Source organism: Gossypium arboreum, chromosome 4 (genome assembly GCF_025698485.1).
Source record: "Gossypium arboreum isolate Shixiya-1 chromosome 4, ASM2569848v2, whole genome shotgun sequence".
NCBI classification, from domain to species: Eukaryota; Viridiplantae; Streptophyta; class Magnoliopsida; order Malvales; family Malvaceae; genus Gossypium; species Gossypium arboreum.
In genome coordinates, this window is record NC_069073.1 from 21,385,395 (window position 1) to 21,405,872 (window position 20,478).

The following is a 20,478-nucleotide window of genomic DNA, read 5'->3' on the forward strand; positions in this document are numbered from 1 at the left end:
CACAAGTATACGAGTCTAGTTGTAATATAGTTACACGGAGTAGGTGAGTACTCCGAGGATCGTACCCAAGGGAGGCTAGTGCTAGATCAATTTTAACCTAAGCACCAAAGATCTAATTAGTACTCAAAATAGGTATATTACGCTAATATAAATAAAATGGGTTTTTGTGATTTTTATAATAATAAAATATAACAAATAACTAAGTATCGAGAAATTGAAAAGTAGAATTGATCAAATCTAATTATGGGTTGTTAGCTTGCTTCAGTAATCTTCATCAACTATTACTTCGGGTTTCTCGTCAATCAATAAGTCTGTATTCTAGTAGAATATTTCAATATGTCCACTAAAATAACGAATCAGCAATGACTACCTATCTTTCGACCTCACAGTCCAGACTGGCTTGAGGTGAAGGCGTTCATGGATAAACCATACCAATTTTAGGTTAATTCCCACCTCGATGACTTCCTAAGATCATCAGGTCTAGGGTCTAGGTTCTCTCTTCCCCGAATAGTTGATTCGTTGAGTAACCTTGAAAAATAGTTAATAAATCATGCCTCCACTTGCTAATCCCCCATAGAGGGATTAGTTCCTCATGGTTTTTGTAAATAATATAAAATCGATATAAAGCATAAACATGATAATTGGATCAAAAGTATAAAGTTTAAGAAAAAGCTTGATTTGTATTATGAATGAAAGTTGAATCCACAAGGTTTGATCGCAACCACAAATCAGATCTCTCGAAAGAAAAGAAAAAACAAACTAAAAGTAAATCTAAAACCTAAGAAAAGAGGAAAAACAAAACTAAAATTAAAACAGAAATTCTAAGCTAAGCAATTGGTGTCCATAATGAGCGAAAAATAAGCCTATTTATAGATTTCAGGTGGTCATTGTTTTTAGCCCTAGGTTAGTTGACGTTCCTAAGCTTTAAGTTTGATTGTGTGGACCAAAACACCCTATGGCTTGTGTTAATTCCCATCCAGAGTCGATGTCGCAACACATCAAGACCTATGCCACGACGTAACAGTCAGTATACTCTTCTTAAAAATGTCTTCAAGGGAATGTTGTGACACCCTTAGGCTGTGTCACTACATCGAAGGTAATCTCAGAATTCTTCGTTCTGCTCCCTATGTTGCGATATTGAACCCTCTATGTTGTGACATAGTGACCAATATTGGTTTAACACAACTTCTAATGGTCTCCTACACACTTACAAAGTTCATTAGCTCCCTTTAGGCCTCATTCGGCCCCGAAAGTCAATAAAAGACTCAATTTGCACATTTTATTGAATTTAATTAAACTTACTAAAACATAATTTAAACATAATAATAATGCTTGTTTTCAAGCTCCTAAAGTGCGAAAATTTGTTTAATCTGTTACATCGAATTACGACAGATCAATGACAAGGTCATTGGAAGAGCACTAATTGAGTTGCTTTCGTAATGGTATGTCATTGGGGAGAGCTCAATCATGATACTATAGCGGAATGAATTTGTAACTAAATAAGTTTATAATTAATAGGTAAAAAATTGGAACTTAATTATCATTTGATCCTCAATTACATATGTCTAATCGATCCCTCTGTTAACTCGTTGAAACCAGAAATGAATTGCATTTTGAATCAAATGAACAGAAATGAATAAAAATGGTGAAATGGAGAAATAGTAAACATTTGGAAATGATTAAGGTTTTCTCCAAAATGAAAATGAAAATGGAGAAATGAAATCATTTGGAAATGAATGTGGTTTTCTCCGAAATGAAAATAACTTGAAAAATGAATTTATATTTTTTGAATAAATGAAGTTCAAAAATAGAAATAAATCATTTGGTCATAGTGAACCATTGAATACGAAAATATTAATTTTATTTTCTCATATATTCTTTTACAGTAAAGTCATCATGATTTTAACAAAATTAGAATTGGGTTAAGAAAATTATTTAATTAGAAATATATTGAAGTTTATATTTGGGAAATAGAAAATCAAATATTAGGTTGGATCAAATTATAAAGTATTAGGTTAAAAGCCTAAGAAGTACTTGTAATTGGACCTGATATGGAAGAGGCCCAACAGTCCCTTATGTAATAAGGGGGGCGACAAACCCTAGTATAATTAACTAGGGTTGTTGCCCCCTATATCTTAATTGAACTAGGATTTCACTTTTCTAGTTGAAATAAATTTTTATAATTCGACATATGTTCTACTTATTTGCGATAATTCGTTGTGGCAAATTAATGTCTTTCTGGCACTCAATGAGCTTGTTTTATAGCATTTTTTGTGTTTTTATTTTATATTCAGTTTTTATTCCTTTGTCTTTAATTTATGCAAAATAAGCGTTTTTACATAATTTTGAGTTATGTTATCACCTAATGGGCCACTTTGGGTATAAGGATGATATAATGGCTCTATCTAGTGTGAAGGACACTATTTTCGGGCTTAAAAGGCAAGGGACAACTGCAGTGTTGTAACACCAGGAAGTGATATCGCAACACCAAACTTCGAAGCCAAAATACCCAGAAAATGAAGGTAGTGTTGCGGCACCGATCCCATGGTGTCGCAACATCGAGTGATGAACAAGAAAAATTAATTAAGGGTATTTTAGTCCTCACAATGTATTTCAATAAGAATTTTGGGTTGTTTAGCAACCCTAATTAGGTTTGAACATAAACTCTATAAATAGACATGTTAAGTCTCATTTGAAGAGGCCTGGCCAAGTGAGTCGTTTTAGTATTTTTAAGTTTTTAGTTTAGTTTTATTTTCTTTTCAATTTAGTCATTTTTATACTTTTGTTATTGTTTTAACTTGGATTCAATTTCAATCCAAGACTTTAATATATTAGTTTTTCATTATTTTGTTGTTGATTTCAATTGCAATCAAGTGATCTTCGTGACTGTTAAAGCAGCTTTCGCTTCCGAGCTTCAATTGATATCGAAAATGTATTTCTTTCTATACTACTTATTTTTATTTAATTTGTTGTTTTTATGTTAAATATGAGTTTAGGAATTGTTGTATTTCGATCTATGAGTAGCTAATTTCCTTAGGGAGCTTAACAAGTGGATGTGTGAATAATTAACGAATGATCGAGGGTAATTTAGGATAAACGAGATCGAGAGATAAGTTTACTGATTACGTCACAATTTATCCCAATTAAGAAAGTGAGGCTGAGAGGTAAGCGTGTATTAGTCGATTAGTTAATTAGTTAGAGTCTGAGAGGTAATAACTATTTAATTAATAGCAACCTCGATAAAAATCGAGTTTTGAAGTTAATTAGGATTACTGAAGTGAGTCAAGCTCCTGCCTATTTTATTGAATTATTTTCGATTGTTAAATTGGATGGTTTTTAGTTTAATTAATTTTTAGGTTAATTAGATTAATTGATGTTAATTTGATTTTTCATAATATAAATTTAAATCGTTACTATTTAGACTTATTAGTGTAAGAAATTAATTTCATTTTAATTCAACCTCCCATGGGTATGATCCCCAAAATACTTCCCGGAGTGTTTTGTTGTAACATTCTTCTATATTACAAATTGACCTGTATACTTGCGAACATCATTGCTCAATTAATTATCTACTTTGCTACAATATTTCCAGTCTAGGCAGTCATCTACCTTCTTTCCCTATAAATAGATGGCTCTGGTGGGGCTATAATTACAACTTTCAGATACTGTTATTTTGCCCGAAAATAGAGAGACTTTTATTCTCTAAGAATTAAATATATCTTTCAAAATAACAATTCTATCGGTTTCTATTTTGAAGAGAGAATTTTTGTTTTCACCCCAAAAGAAAAGAAAACTATTTCTAGTTTTTATGTTTGATTCATTTGTTCAAGCCTACACTCGAAGCAATTCGTGGTATAAGCATGTAGCAATGAGTTATCTCATCAAACTCCTCCCAATATTTTCTAGCCTCAGATTAAGTGGTAGGAGGATCAAGAACCATTTTGAGTTTCTCACAGCTCAGGACAATCTTGAGGTTCCTTTTCCATTCATTAAGACGGTGCATGCGTCTTACATTAAACCTTGAAAACATTTGTAAGTTGTTGCAATAGTTTCTACACCTATTTATTTGAGTCACCTTGGGGAAATTGTAATCAACTAGTAAGAATATGGATTTTCATCCAATTAATACATGAACCTCATCCCTCAGGCATTCATATGTACTAATAATGGCTTCATGTTTTACCATTATTCCAACTTAAGTATGGCTTCGTGGGAAGTTACTTAACAAGAAAGATCTTGAGTATATAACCATAAACTCAACACCTATCACATCATGTACCAAAAATGAGCCGTCTTGGGACAATCTCAACGAGTAATAGATATAACTAGTTGTCCTTTATAAAAAAAAAAAAAAGAAAAAAGAAAACTTCTCTCGTTAATTTCACATGATAATACCTACCTTAAGGCCGACAAATTATAATATTCCATCACAAGATTGTTATCTCTTTAAGAAAATCTCCTTAGTGAAATCCACATGACAATACCTACCTTAGGGATAGTAAACTGTCATGCCATCACAAGAGATCATTGATGGATTCCATAAGTCTTGTTTAGGGACCTTCTCTACTCAATCTTTTAGAAAACATGTAAGATTTTTATTTCCAGTTTCAAGGTTTCTAGAAAACATGATTAAAATGCCATGACAAGTACATATGACATTCTTTTCTCTAAACTATATTGTCGGCTTATCATACATATGCATGGACATACTTTCTAATCAATTTAAAATTCATCATGCTATAACATAAAAGCATAAATTAAATTGACTCTGACCAGTCAAAATTTTCATGATTTCATCCTAAAAATTAAATAACAAATTTACATTTATTATCTTAAAGCATACTATAAGTCATCTAGGTGAAAGTCAAATATCCTAGTTTTGAGTTTCCCAAAACCCAAAACTTTGAAAAAGTTACTAAAGAGATCTACTGCAAACTGTCGTCACCACTACGGGTCACCACTGTTGTCGTTACTAAATTCACCATCATCATCGTTGTCGTCGCTACCATCTCTACCTCTATCTATGTTATCATTGCCATCACCACCCCTCGTCGTCGGCCACTGTCCTTGGCTTTCGCTAGTCAACCCACCGTTGATCTTTTATCAGTTGATTGGGTCGGGTTTGCATCGTCTTGATCAGTTTTGGATGCATCTTGATTTTCCAAGATTCGTCAAAAAATTATTTCATGTAAAATGAGGGGAATTGGATCTTTAATATATTTGGTCCAATTATATGTGATTCCTAAACTTTTGACCCAACAATTTATAATTTAATCCAACTCAATATTTGTTTTTATTCCACAAATTAATTTAATTAATTAAATTAATTTTCCAATTGAATATTTTTCTCAACTTAATTCTAATTCCGTTAAAGTCATGATGACTTTATTGTAAAAGAATTTATGAGAAAATATATTTAATTTTCTAATCAATGGATTCATAATGATTGCAGAGAAGGTTCATAATGACATAAGTTTCAAAGTATTTGTGTGTATATATATTTTAGTACCACATGCCATTTTTACTTTGGAGATCCATCAATGATACAATCATAAAATGTCAAATTCATATTCTACATGTTAGACACAAAATTCATAACTAAAGCCGTAACTAATTACTTTTAAACTTAATCATCTATAAATCTACTCATTTTAGAATTAACGTAAAAAAAAAAACAAATTTCATCTATTTTCAAATTTGGATTACAAAATATTGTTACGCATAGAAACGAATTAGCTTTAGACAGTAGCATTTTAACTTTTCAATACGTTTCTATGTTTTATCCAACCTTTCTAAGGTGAGGTTTGGATGGACGTTTAAGTGCGGTACATTTAATTTACTTTTTATTTCACATTACAATATCACTACAGTATCTAATCTCACTACCATTATTGTTTTTACACTAATCGCAAATAATCTTATCGCCACCATTGTTTTTACACTAATCGCAAGTAAACACAGTGCTCATCCAAACTAAGCTTAATGAATGTATTTTAACTTAACCATTTTTACAATCAATTGCAAAAATATACAAATTCATACACATATCATGCATCATTAAAGGAAATAATCGTACAATTAGGCGTCCATATATTTTTTAAATCACACATGAAATTATACATAAACATATTCAGAATTAAGCATAAAAATATACATAATAATATCTTAAATTATTCGTTAAATCATACATCTAATCTTTCATCAACCATAAAGAGCATACAGCACATACATAGATGTCTGTGGAATACAATAAATAATTCTACTAAAAATGAATTTTAGAATTAGTGACTATGTGCGAAATAAAAGGATTTGCTAGACACTTTTGCAATTTCAAATTTTGAAATTTTTTCTTTCTTTAAGGATTAAAATTGATATTTTAAAAGGTAAAAAAATATTTTTAAAATCGAAACCCAATTCATAATAATAATAAATTACGGAAAAAAATATAAAAACTTCTCCAGAAAATTTTATTCTCTGTTTCCTTTGGTTATTTGTACTGGCATGTTTGGTCGTCCCATAATTCAAAGTGCTTCAGTTTCTGGCAACGAGAACTCCGAATAGTTACCGAAAAATAATGAGCTGCAAAATAAAAGGTAAGCCAAAATAATCTAAAAAGAAAGAATAAAATAATAATAATAATAATATACAAAAACAATAATAATAATAATAATTAATTAATTAAAAGAAAAGAAAGAAGCTACCTGGGCGGCTTGAAGCAGGGATAGTCGGCTGGGCGGATTGGCGGCGGGCAGTAGCAGTGGCGAAGTAGCGCGGTGGCAAAGATGACGAGCTGACGAACCAGCGGTGGCCGGCTGGATCAGGAGCAACTGTGGCGCGGCGAAGCAGGGCAATAGGCGGCCTGGCGGGTACAGCGGCGAAACAATGGCCGGCTAACTGGGCAACGATGATTTGGAACAGGCGCCGGGGGTCTAGGCAATGACGGATGGCCGGTGCACTGGGGCAGCGGCTGATCGAGGGAAAAAGGGAGAAGAAAGTAGAAGGAAAACAGAGGAAGATTTCAAGTTAAGAGCCTTCGAATTTTTAGAAGTATTTTTCGTGTTTTTTTGGGTCTTTTTGGTGTCCTTTTGACCTCTTGATCTCCATTTTATAGCTTTAAAATCATATCCTTCGAAGCTTTGATTTGTCATTTTATAGATTAAAATCATATAACTTGGGCTTCACACATTGAACTTTATTTAGACTAGATTTTGAACTCAATTTAATTCCTAATTTGGACATAAGTAGATGACTGATTTTGAACCAAAAATAAATCAAACCTTAAAATTGGGTTTAACCGACTTTCGGCTTGGATTTGAACTTGATTTTTTACACATGGGCCAAAAGAATAATAATAATAAATAGAACCAAATTTTAATTGAAAAACTGATTTTATTTAAAAATAATTTTAATCATTATTTTCTTTTCTAAATATTCACCACTTCTCATGTAAAAAATTTGTCTCAAAGTTAAATGAAACTAAAAATAAATAAATTATAAGTTTAAATAAAACAAATCCAATCATAAATCACAATCAATTTAATCCGAATTCTATAATTTGATACCTATTCTAAAACTAAATCAATAGTTTTAAAATTACATTAAAACTCATTTCATCACTTTTTAACTTGATTATCTTACGATTATTTGCAAAGTATGCATACATACGTCCTCTTTGTTATGTGCAAGTTTGATTATTGGATTAAACTTATTTTGAATGAATTTATGAGACATTCACGCGTTTTCAATATTATCTGAATGATTTCATTTAGATATATTTTTTGATGGATTTTTACGTACACTTGGCTAATCTTTGATCATGCTATCAAGTTTGAAAGTGTATTGGACCCGATTATAATATTTTGAATTTGATTTTGAATATTTTATATTAAAGGTTTGATACTGAATTTTTAAGTATCGATATAAGTGAGTCAAAGGCTGAATTTTTGCTTCAAGGGACTTTTGTTATGAAACAATACTTTGAGGTAATATAACAAGTCAAGCAGTGAGTAAATTGCTACAATAACATGGACTTTTATCAATACAACTGAGGAGTTGTACCGATACCACAATGCCTAACTTAGGCCACTGCACTGTTTTAATTTGTTTTAACTTTTCGAGATCTATTTTAAGTCTTAAACACCTCTAACCGTCCTCGAATCATTTCAAAACAAATTTAAATTGTTTTTAAATTCTTTTAATTGCCTTAAACTTGGTTGGGTTAATCTTACAAAAATATTTTAAAGACTGAATTTTTAAAATATTCCAAGATTTTTTTTTTTGCTTGTTCATGCTGTGGTAACATCTTCGATCGATATCAATGGTCGAAACAGGTGAAATATGTAACAAGGAAAGTTCGGAAGATACCTTCACTTATCTAAGCAGACAAGAAAAACTGACTTTAGCAACAAGCTTTCTTTTCAACAATCGAACCTTAGCTATAACCTTTGATTCCAACTTTACTGTATTCACCCGGTAAAAATACAACAATAAACTCTTCAAGTTTTCAAAGAGTTTTTCAAAATACTGTTTTGTGTACTAGACTAAGGATACGTTTGGTTCACTTTAATGAAATAAGACTGTAATGGAATAGAGCTGTAATGAAATAGGACTGTAATCAGTAATTCAATTGTTTGGTTGAATGTAATGAAATAGAACTGTAATAGTATTATTGTGTTTGGTTGAATGGAATAGATATATAATAGCATAAAGAAAAAAACTAAAATGACCATAATATCCTTAGCAGAATTTTTTTATTAAATTTTAATAATAATATATTAAATATAATTTAACAAAAATAAAAATAAAATAAATAATTTAATCATATTTTAATACAATTATTATTAAATATAATTTAATAACATTCTTAATATAATTATTTTATATTAAATTATACTAAAATGTTTTTTATTTTTATATTTAATTATATTAAAACATTTAAAAATTTATTTACCATAATTTAAAATAGTACACTATTATTTGAATGCATTGCTTCTCAAATTATCTCAATTTTATGATTTCAACTAAAGTTTCATTTGTTATTTACATAATTTTTATATAAAACTTTTTACCTGTGTTATAATCTAAAATTAATTAATTGTATTAAACACAATTTTATTACAAATAAAAGAAAAGTCACAAAGCATCCAAAAGAAAAATAGCATCTTTTTATTTTTTCTTTTTTCAACTAAAAGAAACAAAAATTGTTTGTTTATCTACATGATAAAATTGGAAAAGGTGATGTTAATGAAAAAGTTTTGCATCAATAATTGCTTTAAAGAAAATGATTAAACAAATTATACCAAATGATATAACCCCAAAAGGCTCAAGATTTGGCAATTTAAGTTTCCCTGGAATTGCCAATTTATCTGCTTAGTTACTTTGTCCACCAAATCCCAATGTTCCATAACAATACTCCCTCAACAACTTTGCCAACCGGTTCGATATCGAAGAGATAAATACAATTTATTCCAATTGTTGAAGAAAATAATACAAAATTCATTCAACTCTACACATCATCAGTAATGGGAAGATTATCATACCACAACAGTACCTTTGAAAAACTCAACACCAAGGTTTTCTGCAACAAAATTGAGGTCTCTCAAAACTGTGAACTTGTTCATCCTGTTGAGCCAACAAGCTTTTAGTACAAGAACTAAGCTACTCCAGGCAAGCCAAAAGTATCCGCAAGGAATATCAATGGGATATTGATAGGCATATAAATTAAGTTTGACACAAAACTAGAATACAAGAAAGTGAAGTTGAAATAAAACTGACACTAGCATAAGGATACTTCTTTACTTTTCCACTCGCTCACCCAAAATGGAAAACCTAAGGCTTTGCTTGGTTGCAGAAATCTAAAAGAAAACAACAAACAGGACCATGTTTCCAACAAAGCACATCATTATTTTCATTTGACACTAGTATCCCTTGAATGCAAAAATGAAGATTAACCCATTAAGATAATACGGTACCTAAAAAATGCCAGGCTACCTATTTTTCCTCCAGAATAACTTTCGTGCAATAAAAAAGCGATGACAACTCTCCTTGCTTTGCCAAACCAAAGCCCTGCCATCTTATTCTACCAAATTTGTCAAGCAAGAAAATGTACCTTCAAACAAGTGAAAAAGCATCTTCTCAAACTAACAAAATAGAACTGTATGAATATTAGTTATGTTATTGATTAGGATATAAGAAACTTTTGATTACCCAGTTAGAAGGTTCAGAATCTTAAATTCCTTTCTGAAGTAATAATGATCACCAAATGAATAAACAATATGCCTCTGAAGGGCATCCTTCGCTCCATCACTAGATTTCCTCATAAATTGAAGAAGCAGTCATTTAATGGGATTCAAGCATAAGAGCTAAGAGTCTATAAAAGGTACCTGATAACAAAAAATATATTATCATTTAGCAATACATAATAATTTCCAAACACGATTATTTTAACAAATAACTTATATAAAACATAAAATCAGCTGCCAAGAATTTCCATTCAAATACAGTAAATACAAGGAGAACTACATTATTAATTATAGGCTGATCTGATAAGCTATAAGCTCAACTAGGACGGTCATAACTCTTAAGTCATACCAGCATGGTTATCTTCTATTCTTGTTCGCTGTTTTATTTGTTTGTTATTATTATTGACTACAGATGCATGTAACTATAAGTTCTTTCAAGCAATAGAAAACTGAGAATCGTTGATTCACCACACATGCTAAAAAGGAATGAAAAGTTAAATAGAAAAAATATAGATCCTCATATAGTTGCACGCTCTTGGACTCACTAAAGGGCGTCATAAAAAGGCTTGCTTCAAGAATCGACCATAGCCTGACAAGGAAAAGGAGTTAAAATGCATCATCAACAACAATAACCAAAAACAAGAGAAAAGAAAAGTTAGCAACCAACAACATCTTTTGTTTCTCATGTTTTTTTTATTTTCATGATTGCAATTTAGTGCTAACCCCTCCATTGCCATAGAGTTGCCGATATGCCTCTTATCATAATTTTAAAGCAATGCACTATCTATTCAACATTCTCTTATCATATAAAAATGGAAGATTTATAACATCATTGAGAAATACATAAATTTAATCCAAAAAAAAACAGAGAAAAAGGAAACCATACCTGAAATAGACAGACTAAAGATGCTTCAGGGACAGCCAACTTGCTAGTATCAATGCCACTTGCATCAAAAACAATCGGCAGCTTTGATTTTCTACCATCAGAATATATAACATCCATGGCAGGAAACTTCCTTGCTGCAATTCCAAGAATTAGAATCTTATTTTCCCGTGCAATCTGCAAGAAAAGAAAAAAAACTAACAATTAAAATGTTTACAGAAAGTAACATTAATTTTACTCAGAAATCAGTTGCAATTCAACTAATTTGAATATATTTGCAAATAATATAGCCTATATGTATATAAAAAGAACAAATCAGTTAATACCTTACCACCGTGTTGTTTTAGCTCAGACATATCATCAAAATATCCTCTATTCAATTCATCAGCACTGCCCTAAATCAAATTAAAATAATTATTTATATTAAATTTCATGGAAAAAAGAGCACGTAAAAAAATTTCAATAAACAAACTAAGCTTAAACTTACAGTCTTGCTCGTTCTTTCTCCATTTTTTCCTTGCTTGCAAGCTACACACACAAGACAAAAAGTTAAAAAGAACTATAACTTAAAAAATCAAATATTTTAGAGTTAAAAAATGGGAGATGGAGGAATTGCCTTGTAAATATCGAAGAAGAAATCTTTGGGTCATGACTTAGGAGGTATTGACAATTTGAAATCGAAGCTCGTGCCCGGTTTATCACTCGGTTTACCGTTAGCATTTTTGATTTTCGATTTAGATTTCAATTCCCCCTCAAGAACCCTCTTGCTCTTTCCAACAATCGATGGAATTTTATAGATCAAGAAAAAGAAATGAAAGAGAGGAAAAGACAAAATCTATTGAGAGAAAGAAAAAGAAAGCAGAAAAAAGAGGGCAAAAAAATTGGAAGAGAGGAATATGGAGGAACTGAGGGAGAAAGTGGAGAGCGTTTCAGGTGAGAAAATGAGAGAGGGCAAAGTGGGGAGAATTTTTGTGGTGAAGGTCTCCTTAGACACCGAATCAGTAATCGGTGGTGAGGAAACAAAATAGAAATCAGACAATTTTACTGCATAGGCCCGTAATGGAATAAGCCCGTAATAGGACATTTCATTAAACCAAACAGGTGTTTAGGGTAGGCCCACAGAATAGGGTTGTATAGCCATTACATTGAACCAAACATGATGTAAGAGTTTCAGGTAAAAATGAAAGGAGGGACGATACATTTGCCTTTTATTCAAAATGTCTTTTTGAATAGCCATAATCATATAAAGGTATTTTAGGAATTTAAAATCAAAATGTGAAATTAATTTATTTTTAAATCTTAAAAGACTCCTTAATTGCAATATACTAAATATTCAATAAATTCAGCAAAGAAGATTTACCCAATTAAAATAATGTGAAACATAAATACATTTTATATTATTTTAATTGGGTCCTCCATCTATATGCATACACTGTGTTTAATTTTAACTTGATCAAATTAAATTAATTATAATAATATTTTATAATTAATTTAACTTGTGTGATAGATTAAATATAATCTCAATTTTCTTGAATTTCGATTGTTCCAACCATAAGGTGTGATCTGGTAGGATCTCGTAACATTGGATATAATACTAAAATATTTTTAATATTACAAACAGTGAGTGACATCTAAAAATGCATTACTACTACTCAAGTTATGGGAAGTAATTGTCTAACATAACCTTTTTGTGATAATATTATTGTGTAGTATATCTCATTTTCTATAATATCCAGGTTGAACTCAAGTCATGGAACACTTGTTAGGAAAATTGATTTAGAAAGCATGTATGTTTGCACATCAAAAATTTAACTTTTTTTAAAAGTCGAGTCCTTTTTAATATTTATAGCAATAAACTTCACTAAGTTATTATATGTGTTTTTTTTACTTAACAAGACTTATCAGTTCTTAGCTTTCAACCAACATGATCTTCTCCGTTATTCTCGATCCCTCAATTTGCTTAGAGAGTGGGCTCTAATTCACAAACTGAATGCACAATAAATAATTCCACTTTCCAATGGGAAAGTTAATTATCTCTATAGACAAGAAACTTAACTCGAGTTCTTACAAAAATAGAATTTATTTGGGAAAAGTAAATCTCACTATTTTCCAGTAGAGTAAATACCCTCAACGACGTTCATCTTTGACTTAACACATACTCTTTGTATATAGGGAAAAATTACTAGAGTTTTACTTGAACAAGAAGAGACAAAATAATAATATTCTGATAGAAAACATTGAGTCTCATTGGGATTACATTAGATGGCAGAAAGCCCCTTTAGGAAAAGCCAGCGTGTAGCTCACCCCTTATACTAATGGGCTAGTTAGGACTTTAATATATCAGGTACAATGTGTTATCTAATATTGAAACCAACTCATATAATTTATCCAACCTAATAACCAATTTTCTATTCCAAAATTATTAATTAATTAATTAAAATAAATTTAATTATTTCACTCAATTAAATCATTTTCTCAACTCAATCTTAATTCGTTAAAATCATCATGACTTTCTTGTACTAGAATCTATGAGTAAATAAATATAATTGTATCCTTCCATAAAACTTTGATGAATCATTTATATAATTTTCACTTTGAACTTTGATTATTTAATTACAATCAAATAAACAGTAATTCAAAAAAAATTAATTCCTAAGTGATAATCTCTTGTTCCTTTTCGAGAAAATTCATTTACCATGGATAGTAATTACATGTAATCTATTCTTCTTTTCATCGTTTTCATTCATTCAAAGTATCGATTCTAAATGCAATCCGTAAAGGCTTATGTTGAGCTAACAAAAGGACTTGTAATAACACAATTTTCAGTGGTATCAGAAATGGTGGTTTTGAAACTCCGTTCTCCGAAGATTGAGTCTGTAAATATTATTAATTAATATTTACAAGTTAATTATATTATTATATTGGAATTTGGTCTAATGACTTTGTTAAGTGGACAATTGTTTAAGATACAAGTGTATTGACCCTACAGTCAGTGGTTTTGGAAATTGAGATATCGGGTTGAGGCTGTAAATATTTTTATTAAATATAAGTGAATTGCATTTTGGATAGGTAATTTTTTCTAATTTAGTGACTAATTAAGGTATAAAGACTAAATCGTAAAAATCGTAAAAGTTAATTGCTATTGATTTTTATTAGTTAAAAAGGTTTAAAGGGAAAATGATTGAGGGTTTATGTGGAAAATTCACCATTTTAAAGTTAGTGGACAGTTAGTGCTTTATTTTTAAAGGTTTTATATGTTAAATTTTACTAAATTATTAATTTTACATGTTAAAAATAAATAAACAACCATCATCTATTTCATTTCTTCTCTCCCACTTGAATCCTCTATTGTTAAATCTTGAAGTTTCCAGTCAAGCTTTTCCCTATTGCATGGTAAGCAAATCAAACCTGTTTTTCTTAAATTTTATATTTTTGAGATCATTGTAATTTGATTTAGCTAAATCGTACCTTTATTTCTAAATTGTTAAAGATCTTAAAGGTTACCATTAATGAGTTTTTTTAATGCTATTATGTTAGTTGTTACTCTTGGAGATGAAATAGGGACTATATTGTAGAGTGAAATTTGTTAATTTTGAGTTTAGGGATTAAAATGTAAATATTTTAAAATTGATATAAATTTTATGTAATTATTGAATTTAGAGGGCTGCACATCGATGAAATTGAAATCAAAATGAAAAATAGGGCTTAAATGTGAAAATTATGATAGTTTCGGTTTTAAGGACTAAATTGAATAAAATGCAAAATTTAATGAAAATTGTGTAAAATTAAATTAAGTTGTCATATGCTTTGAATAGGATATTTTAAGGTAATTGGTACCGATAATTCAAAATGAATCACCTTATATATCAATATTTGAATCAACTGGTTAATAATCAAGAAATAAGAGAAATTATAAATTTGTCCTCAACTTCTCGTTGGTTGTTGTTTTAGACAGGTAAGTTCGTATGGACTTAATTTATTAATTCTTGATATGTTTATATTATTTTGTTACCGTTAGTTAGAAATGTTATATATATATTTTGCATCAAATGGATTAAATCGTAAAATATGAAATATATGATAAAATGAATAGATGTGTAGTATTGAATGATTGTGAAATTGTTGTATAATTGGATGATGAGTGTAAGATGATATTACACGGTTTAAGATGTATTTGGATTACTTTGTGGAATATGAAAAACGTGCACTACAGAGATTGAATTAGTATGAATATGATAATAGTACCCTATGAAATGAAACGGTTATATGAAACGGTGATATGTATAGAATGATGATTCAAAGATTAAAATGTTATTAAGACAATGATAAGGCCCGTGTGAACTTAGTGAATGATTAGGATACAAATGACGTGTCATTAGGATTTAAAAGTATTAAGTACTATGTACCGATGATCATATTATATCAGGTACTACGTACTAATGACTATATTATATTAGGTACTACGTACTAATGACTATATTATATCAGGTACTACGTACTGGTGACTATGTTATATCAAGTACTACGTATCGGTGACTATATTATATTAGGTACTACATACAAATTACTATATTATATCAAGTACTATATACCAGTGTTTATTTTGTATCAGGCACCATGTGCTGGTGTTTATATTTTATCAAGTACTATGTATCAGTGTTGGACACCTTATTGATGACTAAGATGCAACATTTGTTGTAGATTCTCCACAGCTCGTGTGAGTAGCATCGAGTAAAGGCTAATGTCCCTAATTACAGCTCATGTGAGCAAATCTATCCCGAGTATCCGAGGTTAATTTACTATAGTTCTCTGAGCAAAAATAATAAGTCAGTGATTCTGTAATGAATAGTAGGATTAAAAGTGAAACTGGTTGTTACACGTATGATTTGTGTGTGAATAAAAGCTTGAATGAATTAAATTGTAATGTTGCAGATGAGCATGATTGAATGTGATATGAAAAGGAATTTAAGTATATGTGTTTATAAATTAAAAATGAATTGGATATCATATACTTTGCTATATTAAATCGTTGAATAAGTATATGTGATTTGCATTAACAGTTCTTGATGCTTAAATAAACTAACCTACTGGTTATTTTTGTGGGAATGTATATGGAAGTATAAGGATGCCATAGTAATTACCAAATTGGTTTAATAGTTTAATTTAGTTCAAGGTCAAGGTATGTTGTGTAAATTTCATACGAGCTTACTAAGAATTCGTAATGTTTATCTTGTTTCTTTTCTGTCTCTGAATAGGTTATTTTGCGGAACGCGTCGATCGGATCAATTCAGAGCTTACACTATCCAGCCTCAGATTCGATAGTCTTTTATTTATTCCAGATTTGATTATATGACATGTATATAGGGTTGTATTTGTGTTTAAGTTATCTTAAATGTTCATGATCTTGGTCTAATGATGTTAATGATGTTGGATGATTTGGTATTATCATGAGATATGTATGTGGCAAGTGAATAACCAACTTGAAATGTGATTTACTTGAGCTAATAGATGTATAATGACCAAGTTTGATTATGGTTTATATGCATATAAATGGCTGTTTGGTATGGCCTAATGGTTGAATTGAATGACATGTTGGTATGTGGATATTATAAAGTTTCTAGGTGTACATTTGATGTGATATAAATGTGGAATTGGTATAAGTTTTTGGTGTGAAATGGTACCAAACTTGTATTTGGTTCATTTTGATAATATGATCATTTATAGGTGATTGTAACTTGGAGTTTTATTTGCTTATAGTGAACTTATATGGTTATAATTCAAATGGTTATGAAATGAGATTAAATAGTTGAATTGATTCATGTTATGTGATGGCGCCATTAAGGCATACTAGTTAGATGTTAGGGATGTTGATTTGTGGTATGCTATGGTAAGTATTGTACATTTTTATAAACACGTCTAAAAGTTGATATAAGTGCATATATGGTCTAATTAAAGAATTTATTTTGGTAGCTTACACAAAAGGGGACATTTTTGCACCATACGGTTTGGAACATGGTCGTGTGCTCTTTAGAAATTAGAAAACATGTATACCACATGGTTCCCGAATGTTACACAGGCTGGTCACATGCCTGTGTGAGTACTGTAGACATGGTCACTAAGTTTGCACACGGTCTCAGCTTGTTACGTAGTCCATGTAGACGACCGTGTGACTTTTAATGAATTTTTTTCATTTACGTCTACATGACTCTAGTGGGATACACGACTTGGCTACATGGCCGTGTGGCCCCTATTTTTAGAAATTCCCTTGTATTTTTTTAAGTTTTCAATTAAGTCCTTATTTGTTCCTGGGTTAATTTAAAAGCTTTTGTAAGCTTGATTGAGACTCAGATTTATCTATAAATCATATTTGGATTATGAAATATTTTATTTTTTATTTGAATGTGTGAAGTCAGATTTATAAGTAATATGTTTTGTTAACTGTTGTAGTATCCTATAGCTTGGGTTTGATGATCGAACCGGGTGAGGGGTTTTATATGACCAATTGAACATATATAATTAGAGCTCAAATGATTTGTAATTAATTGTTAATTCTTCATCTATTAATTAAAACATTATTTAGTCATCGAGTCAATCCACTAAAAGTACCGTGATTGAACTCTCCCTTATTATATATATCATTACAAAATCAACTTATAATTTTGCTTATCCAATGACCTTATCATTAGTGTGCTACCTTTACAAGATATCTTTAATTTATTTAAGATAAATTTGTTCACCCAATATGATCCTAACTTATCTCATGTTAACCATTGCATCTTTCTTCATGAAAAAAGTTTATTAGTAACACATAGTAATAAAATCATCCGTCCTAGACGAATGACCCGTAGCCTCAGTTTTTCTTCAACCATGTAGTGCTAGTGAGAGGATACATTTTACCCTTTATTGGGCTATGAATTTCACTATTATAAGTAAAACCATGCCCTACATAAGTCATATACTCAACATACTAACTTTAAACTATAGTATCAATTGAACTCAGGCTGTTAATATATCAAAGTATACGAGTTACATATACATAGTCAATTATTTACTTAGGTTTGAGGTAAGTTACACCATAAACATCACAAGTGAATAAATACATAAATGAATCTAGGATAAATTCAACTTAGGTCTTGTCCGATGAATTGTCGGTCTAGACAATGACACCTATGTCTTTATCTTTCTAGGTGTGATCCACTCCAATACCAAGGCTAGATATCTCCCCAATTGGACTTGATAGACAACATAATAGTCCCTTGAATAAATTTGCTCAATTTTAATTTTTCAAACTACAAACTGTTTGGATTACCTACTAATCTAAGTTGTCTTCTTGCATCATGATTTGACCACATGATGCAACTTCATATTAATTAAACATTATGTAACCAGTGAGTCAATATTTGCTTATACATTTTCCTTTTCATGCAAAAACCTTGAAGGAAAAATATACAGAAGATAATAATTTAAACAAAGAAATTTTATTAACCAATCTATTCAAAAAATTACAAGTACTAATGATGAAATAACTACACTAAGGAGTAAGGACACTAGATTCCAACAACAGTCACTCTTGCACACTCTAATTTTTAATTTCTTGAATCTTGTGTAGACTAATAAGAAAAACGAGTATGATACTCATTTAAGCACGACCATACATTTCTACTCTCACTTGATTAAGGGGAAAAATATTGCTTTCATTATGTAGAAGGGATAAATTTAATCTTGATCATTTATATCTAGTTACATAGTTTGTAGTATATCTAATAACAACCTTTATAATACAACCATTTACAAAGGAATTTTGATTGTGTCAAAGTATACGACTCTCAATATTGGAGCTATAATGACATCAAGTCTGAAGATTATACACACCATTATCACAATGAGAATTTTTGTGACTATTGCATAATAATCCAATAAGCATTCTCATTGTTGGTCAGTCTAGTAGACTATTATTCTAAAATGTACCATGTATTGACTTGATATCTCATACTCACCTAATGACAATTTAAAAATAACCACATTATTCTCAAAGCTTTATTATTAAGCAATTTTAATACATAAAAATAGAGACTTAAAGTAATAATGACAATGCATTTATTAATAAGGAAGGTAAATAAGTATGCTATTATAATCATTTTATGATTGGTCTTTAGGCATACTCTAATAACTTTCTCTCTCTTTCTTTTTTCATTGGAGTGTTCTTAGACTCTATTTAAGATCTCTCTTTGGTTTCTAGTCATTTGAGTAGTTGGATGGTAAAACTAACTATTTGTAACTCTCAACTTGTGGGATCGATACCTATAAAAATGGTATAGATAGCTTTGAGAAAAATAGTTATTAGAAGTAGTGTGGTATCAATACCATAAAGTTATGTATCGATATTTTTGGGTTGGATATCGATACCTAAAGATAGGTGTTGATACTTTACCATTCTAGAATAAGTTGTAGCTACTAACTTACCAAGGTATTGATACTTTGGTATAGGTATCGATATTTAAGCTCGTTTTAGCTTAAACTACCTAGCCTAGGGGTTAATTAGCAAAGTTGTTAAAGGTTGAGGGACTTGCATTGAATGAATTTGATGTGTTTTGATGTTAGTAGATAGATTATTAATTTTGATGGTTAAATGAACATGACTTGTTAAGTGAATTTTAGTGAATTTAGGGTTCAAGAACTAAACTATTTAAATGGTAAATTTGATGAATTTTGAACGAAATGACTGAAAATGTGGATTGATATAGGTATAGGGAAAATTCGGCTAGCATGCTTTGGGTTAGAAAAATGGTAAAATTTCAAGTTATGGGCTTAAGGACTATGTTGTAACACCCCAAACTCGGCCCAGATGTTATGGCTGAATCTGGCAATGTCACATGATAGGGTGTTTGAAAACTAAGTTTCTATGGTAACTCCATTTCCGTTTAATTACTTTTCTTATCTCTTATTAATTCCAAAATCCTTACTCATTTAATCAATTGATTTAAACATCATTCGTTGCGGAAGCTTTTAAAGCCGTTTTAAGTAAATCGTATGTTTAGAGAAAACTTTGCCTTTACAAAAACTGAATTTTGCTACGTCTAGCATTTATAAATCCATAAAAATAAATAAAACCAAATTTAAGCAAAAATCCCAAAAAGTCCCCAAATTACATCCAAATAAACCACGGTAACTAAAACCATAAATCATAAATTATAAATTGTAAATGTCCAAAAATTATGGTCACCATCCGGCTAGGTCTGAGGATTACCTGTGCACATTAAACAGAGAGGGGTGAGTTTATGTAAACTTAGTGTGTAATCCCACAGAAAACAAATAGCAGTAAACACAATGCACAGTGAAAAATAGTCTTGGGCC

The 20,478-nt window shown here is 30.3% G+C and overlaps 1 protein-coding gene and 1 long non-coding RNA gene across 6 annotated transcripts; both read right to left on the reverse strand.

Moving 5' to 3' along the window:
- Positions 1-5,974: 5,974 nt before the first annotated feature.
- Positions 5,975-7,197, reverse strand: LOC108459949 (uncharacterized). Its single transcript, XR_001867441.2, has 2 exons — positions 6,702-7,197; positions 5,975-6,579 (listed from the first exon to the last, which is right to left on the reverse strand). It is a non-coding gene; the product is annotated as an uncharacterized LOC108459949 (long non-coding RNA).
- Positions 7,198-9,266: 2,069 nt separating this feature from the next.
- On the reverse strand, positions 9,267-12,186 carry LOC108457728 (uncharacterized). 5 transcript variants are annotated; one of them, XM_053027352.1, is made up of 8 exons: positions 11,741-12,186; positions 11,612-11,652; positions 11,451-11,519; positions 11,128-11,301; positions 10,787-10,830; positions 10,207-10,382; positions 9,972-10,108; positions 9,267-9,854 (listed from the first exon to the last, which is right to left on the reverse strand). In XM_053027352.1, exons 1-5 carry the CDS (start codon positions 11,772-11,774, stop codon positions 10,813-10,815), a joined length of 336 nt encoding a protein of 111 aa, XP_052883312.1. In that variant the 5' UTR covers positions 11,775-12,186; the 3' UTR covers positions 9,267-9,854; positions 9,972-10,108; positions 10,207-10,382; positions 10,787-10,812. The 5 variants fall into 5 exon arrangements, with proteins under 5 accessions (XP_052883312.1, XP_052883310.1, XP_052883309.1 ...); XM_053027350.1 differs by lacking the exon at positions 10,787-10,830 and having other exon boundaries at positions 9,267-9,577; positions 9,991-10,108; XM_053027349.1 differs by lacking the exon at positions 10,787-10,830 and having other exon boundaries at positions 9,267-9,621.
- Between the last annotated feature and the right edge of the window lie 8,292 nt (positions 12,187-20,478).

Bases quoted from the DNA above. Each gene is read 5' to 3' on its own strand.
- LOC108457728 (XM_053027350.1), bottom strand. From the start codon at position 11,774: ATGACCCAAAGATTTCTTCTTCGATATTTACAAG. The intron at 11,653-11,740 runs GCAATTCCTCCA...TTGTGTGTGTAG, and splicing joins TCTTCTTCGATATTTACAAG to CTTGCAAGCAAGGAAAAAAT. The intron at 11,302-11,450 runs GTATTAACTGAT...CTTTTCTTGCAG, and splicing joins TAAAACAACACGGTGGTAAG to ATTGCACGGGAAAATAAGAT.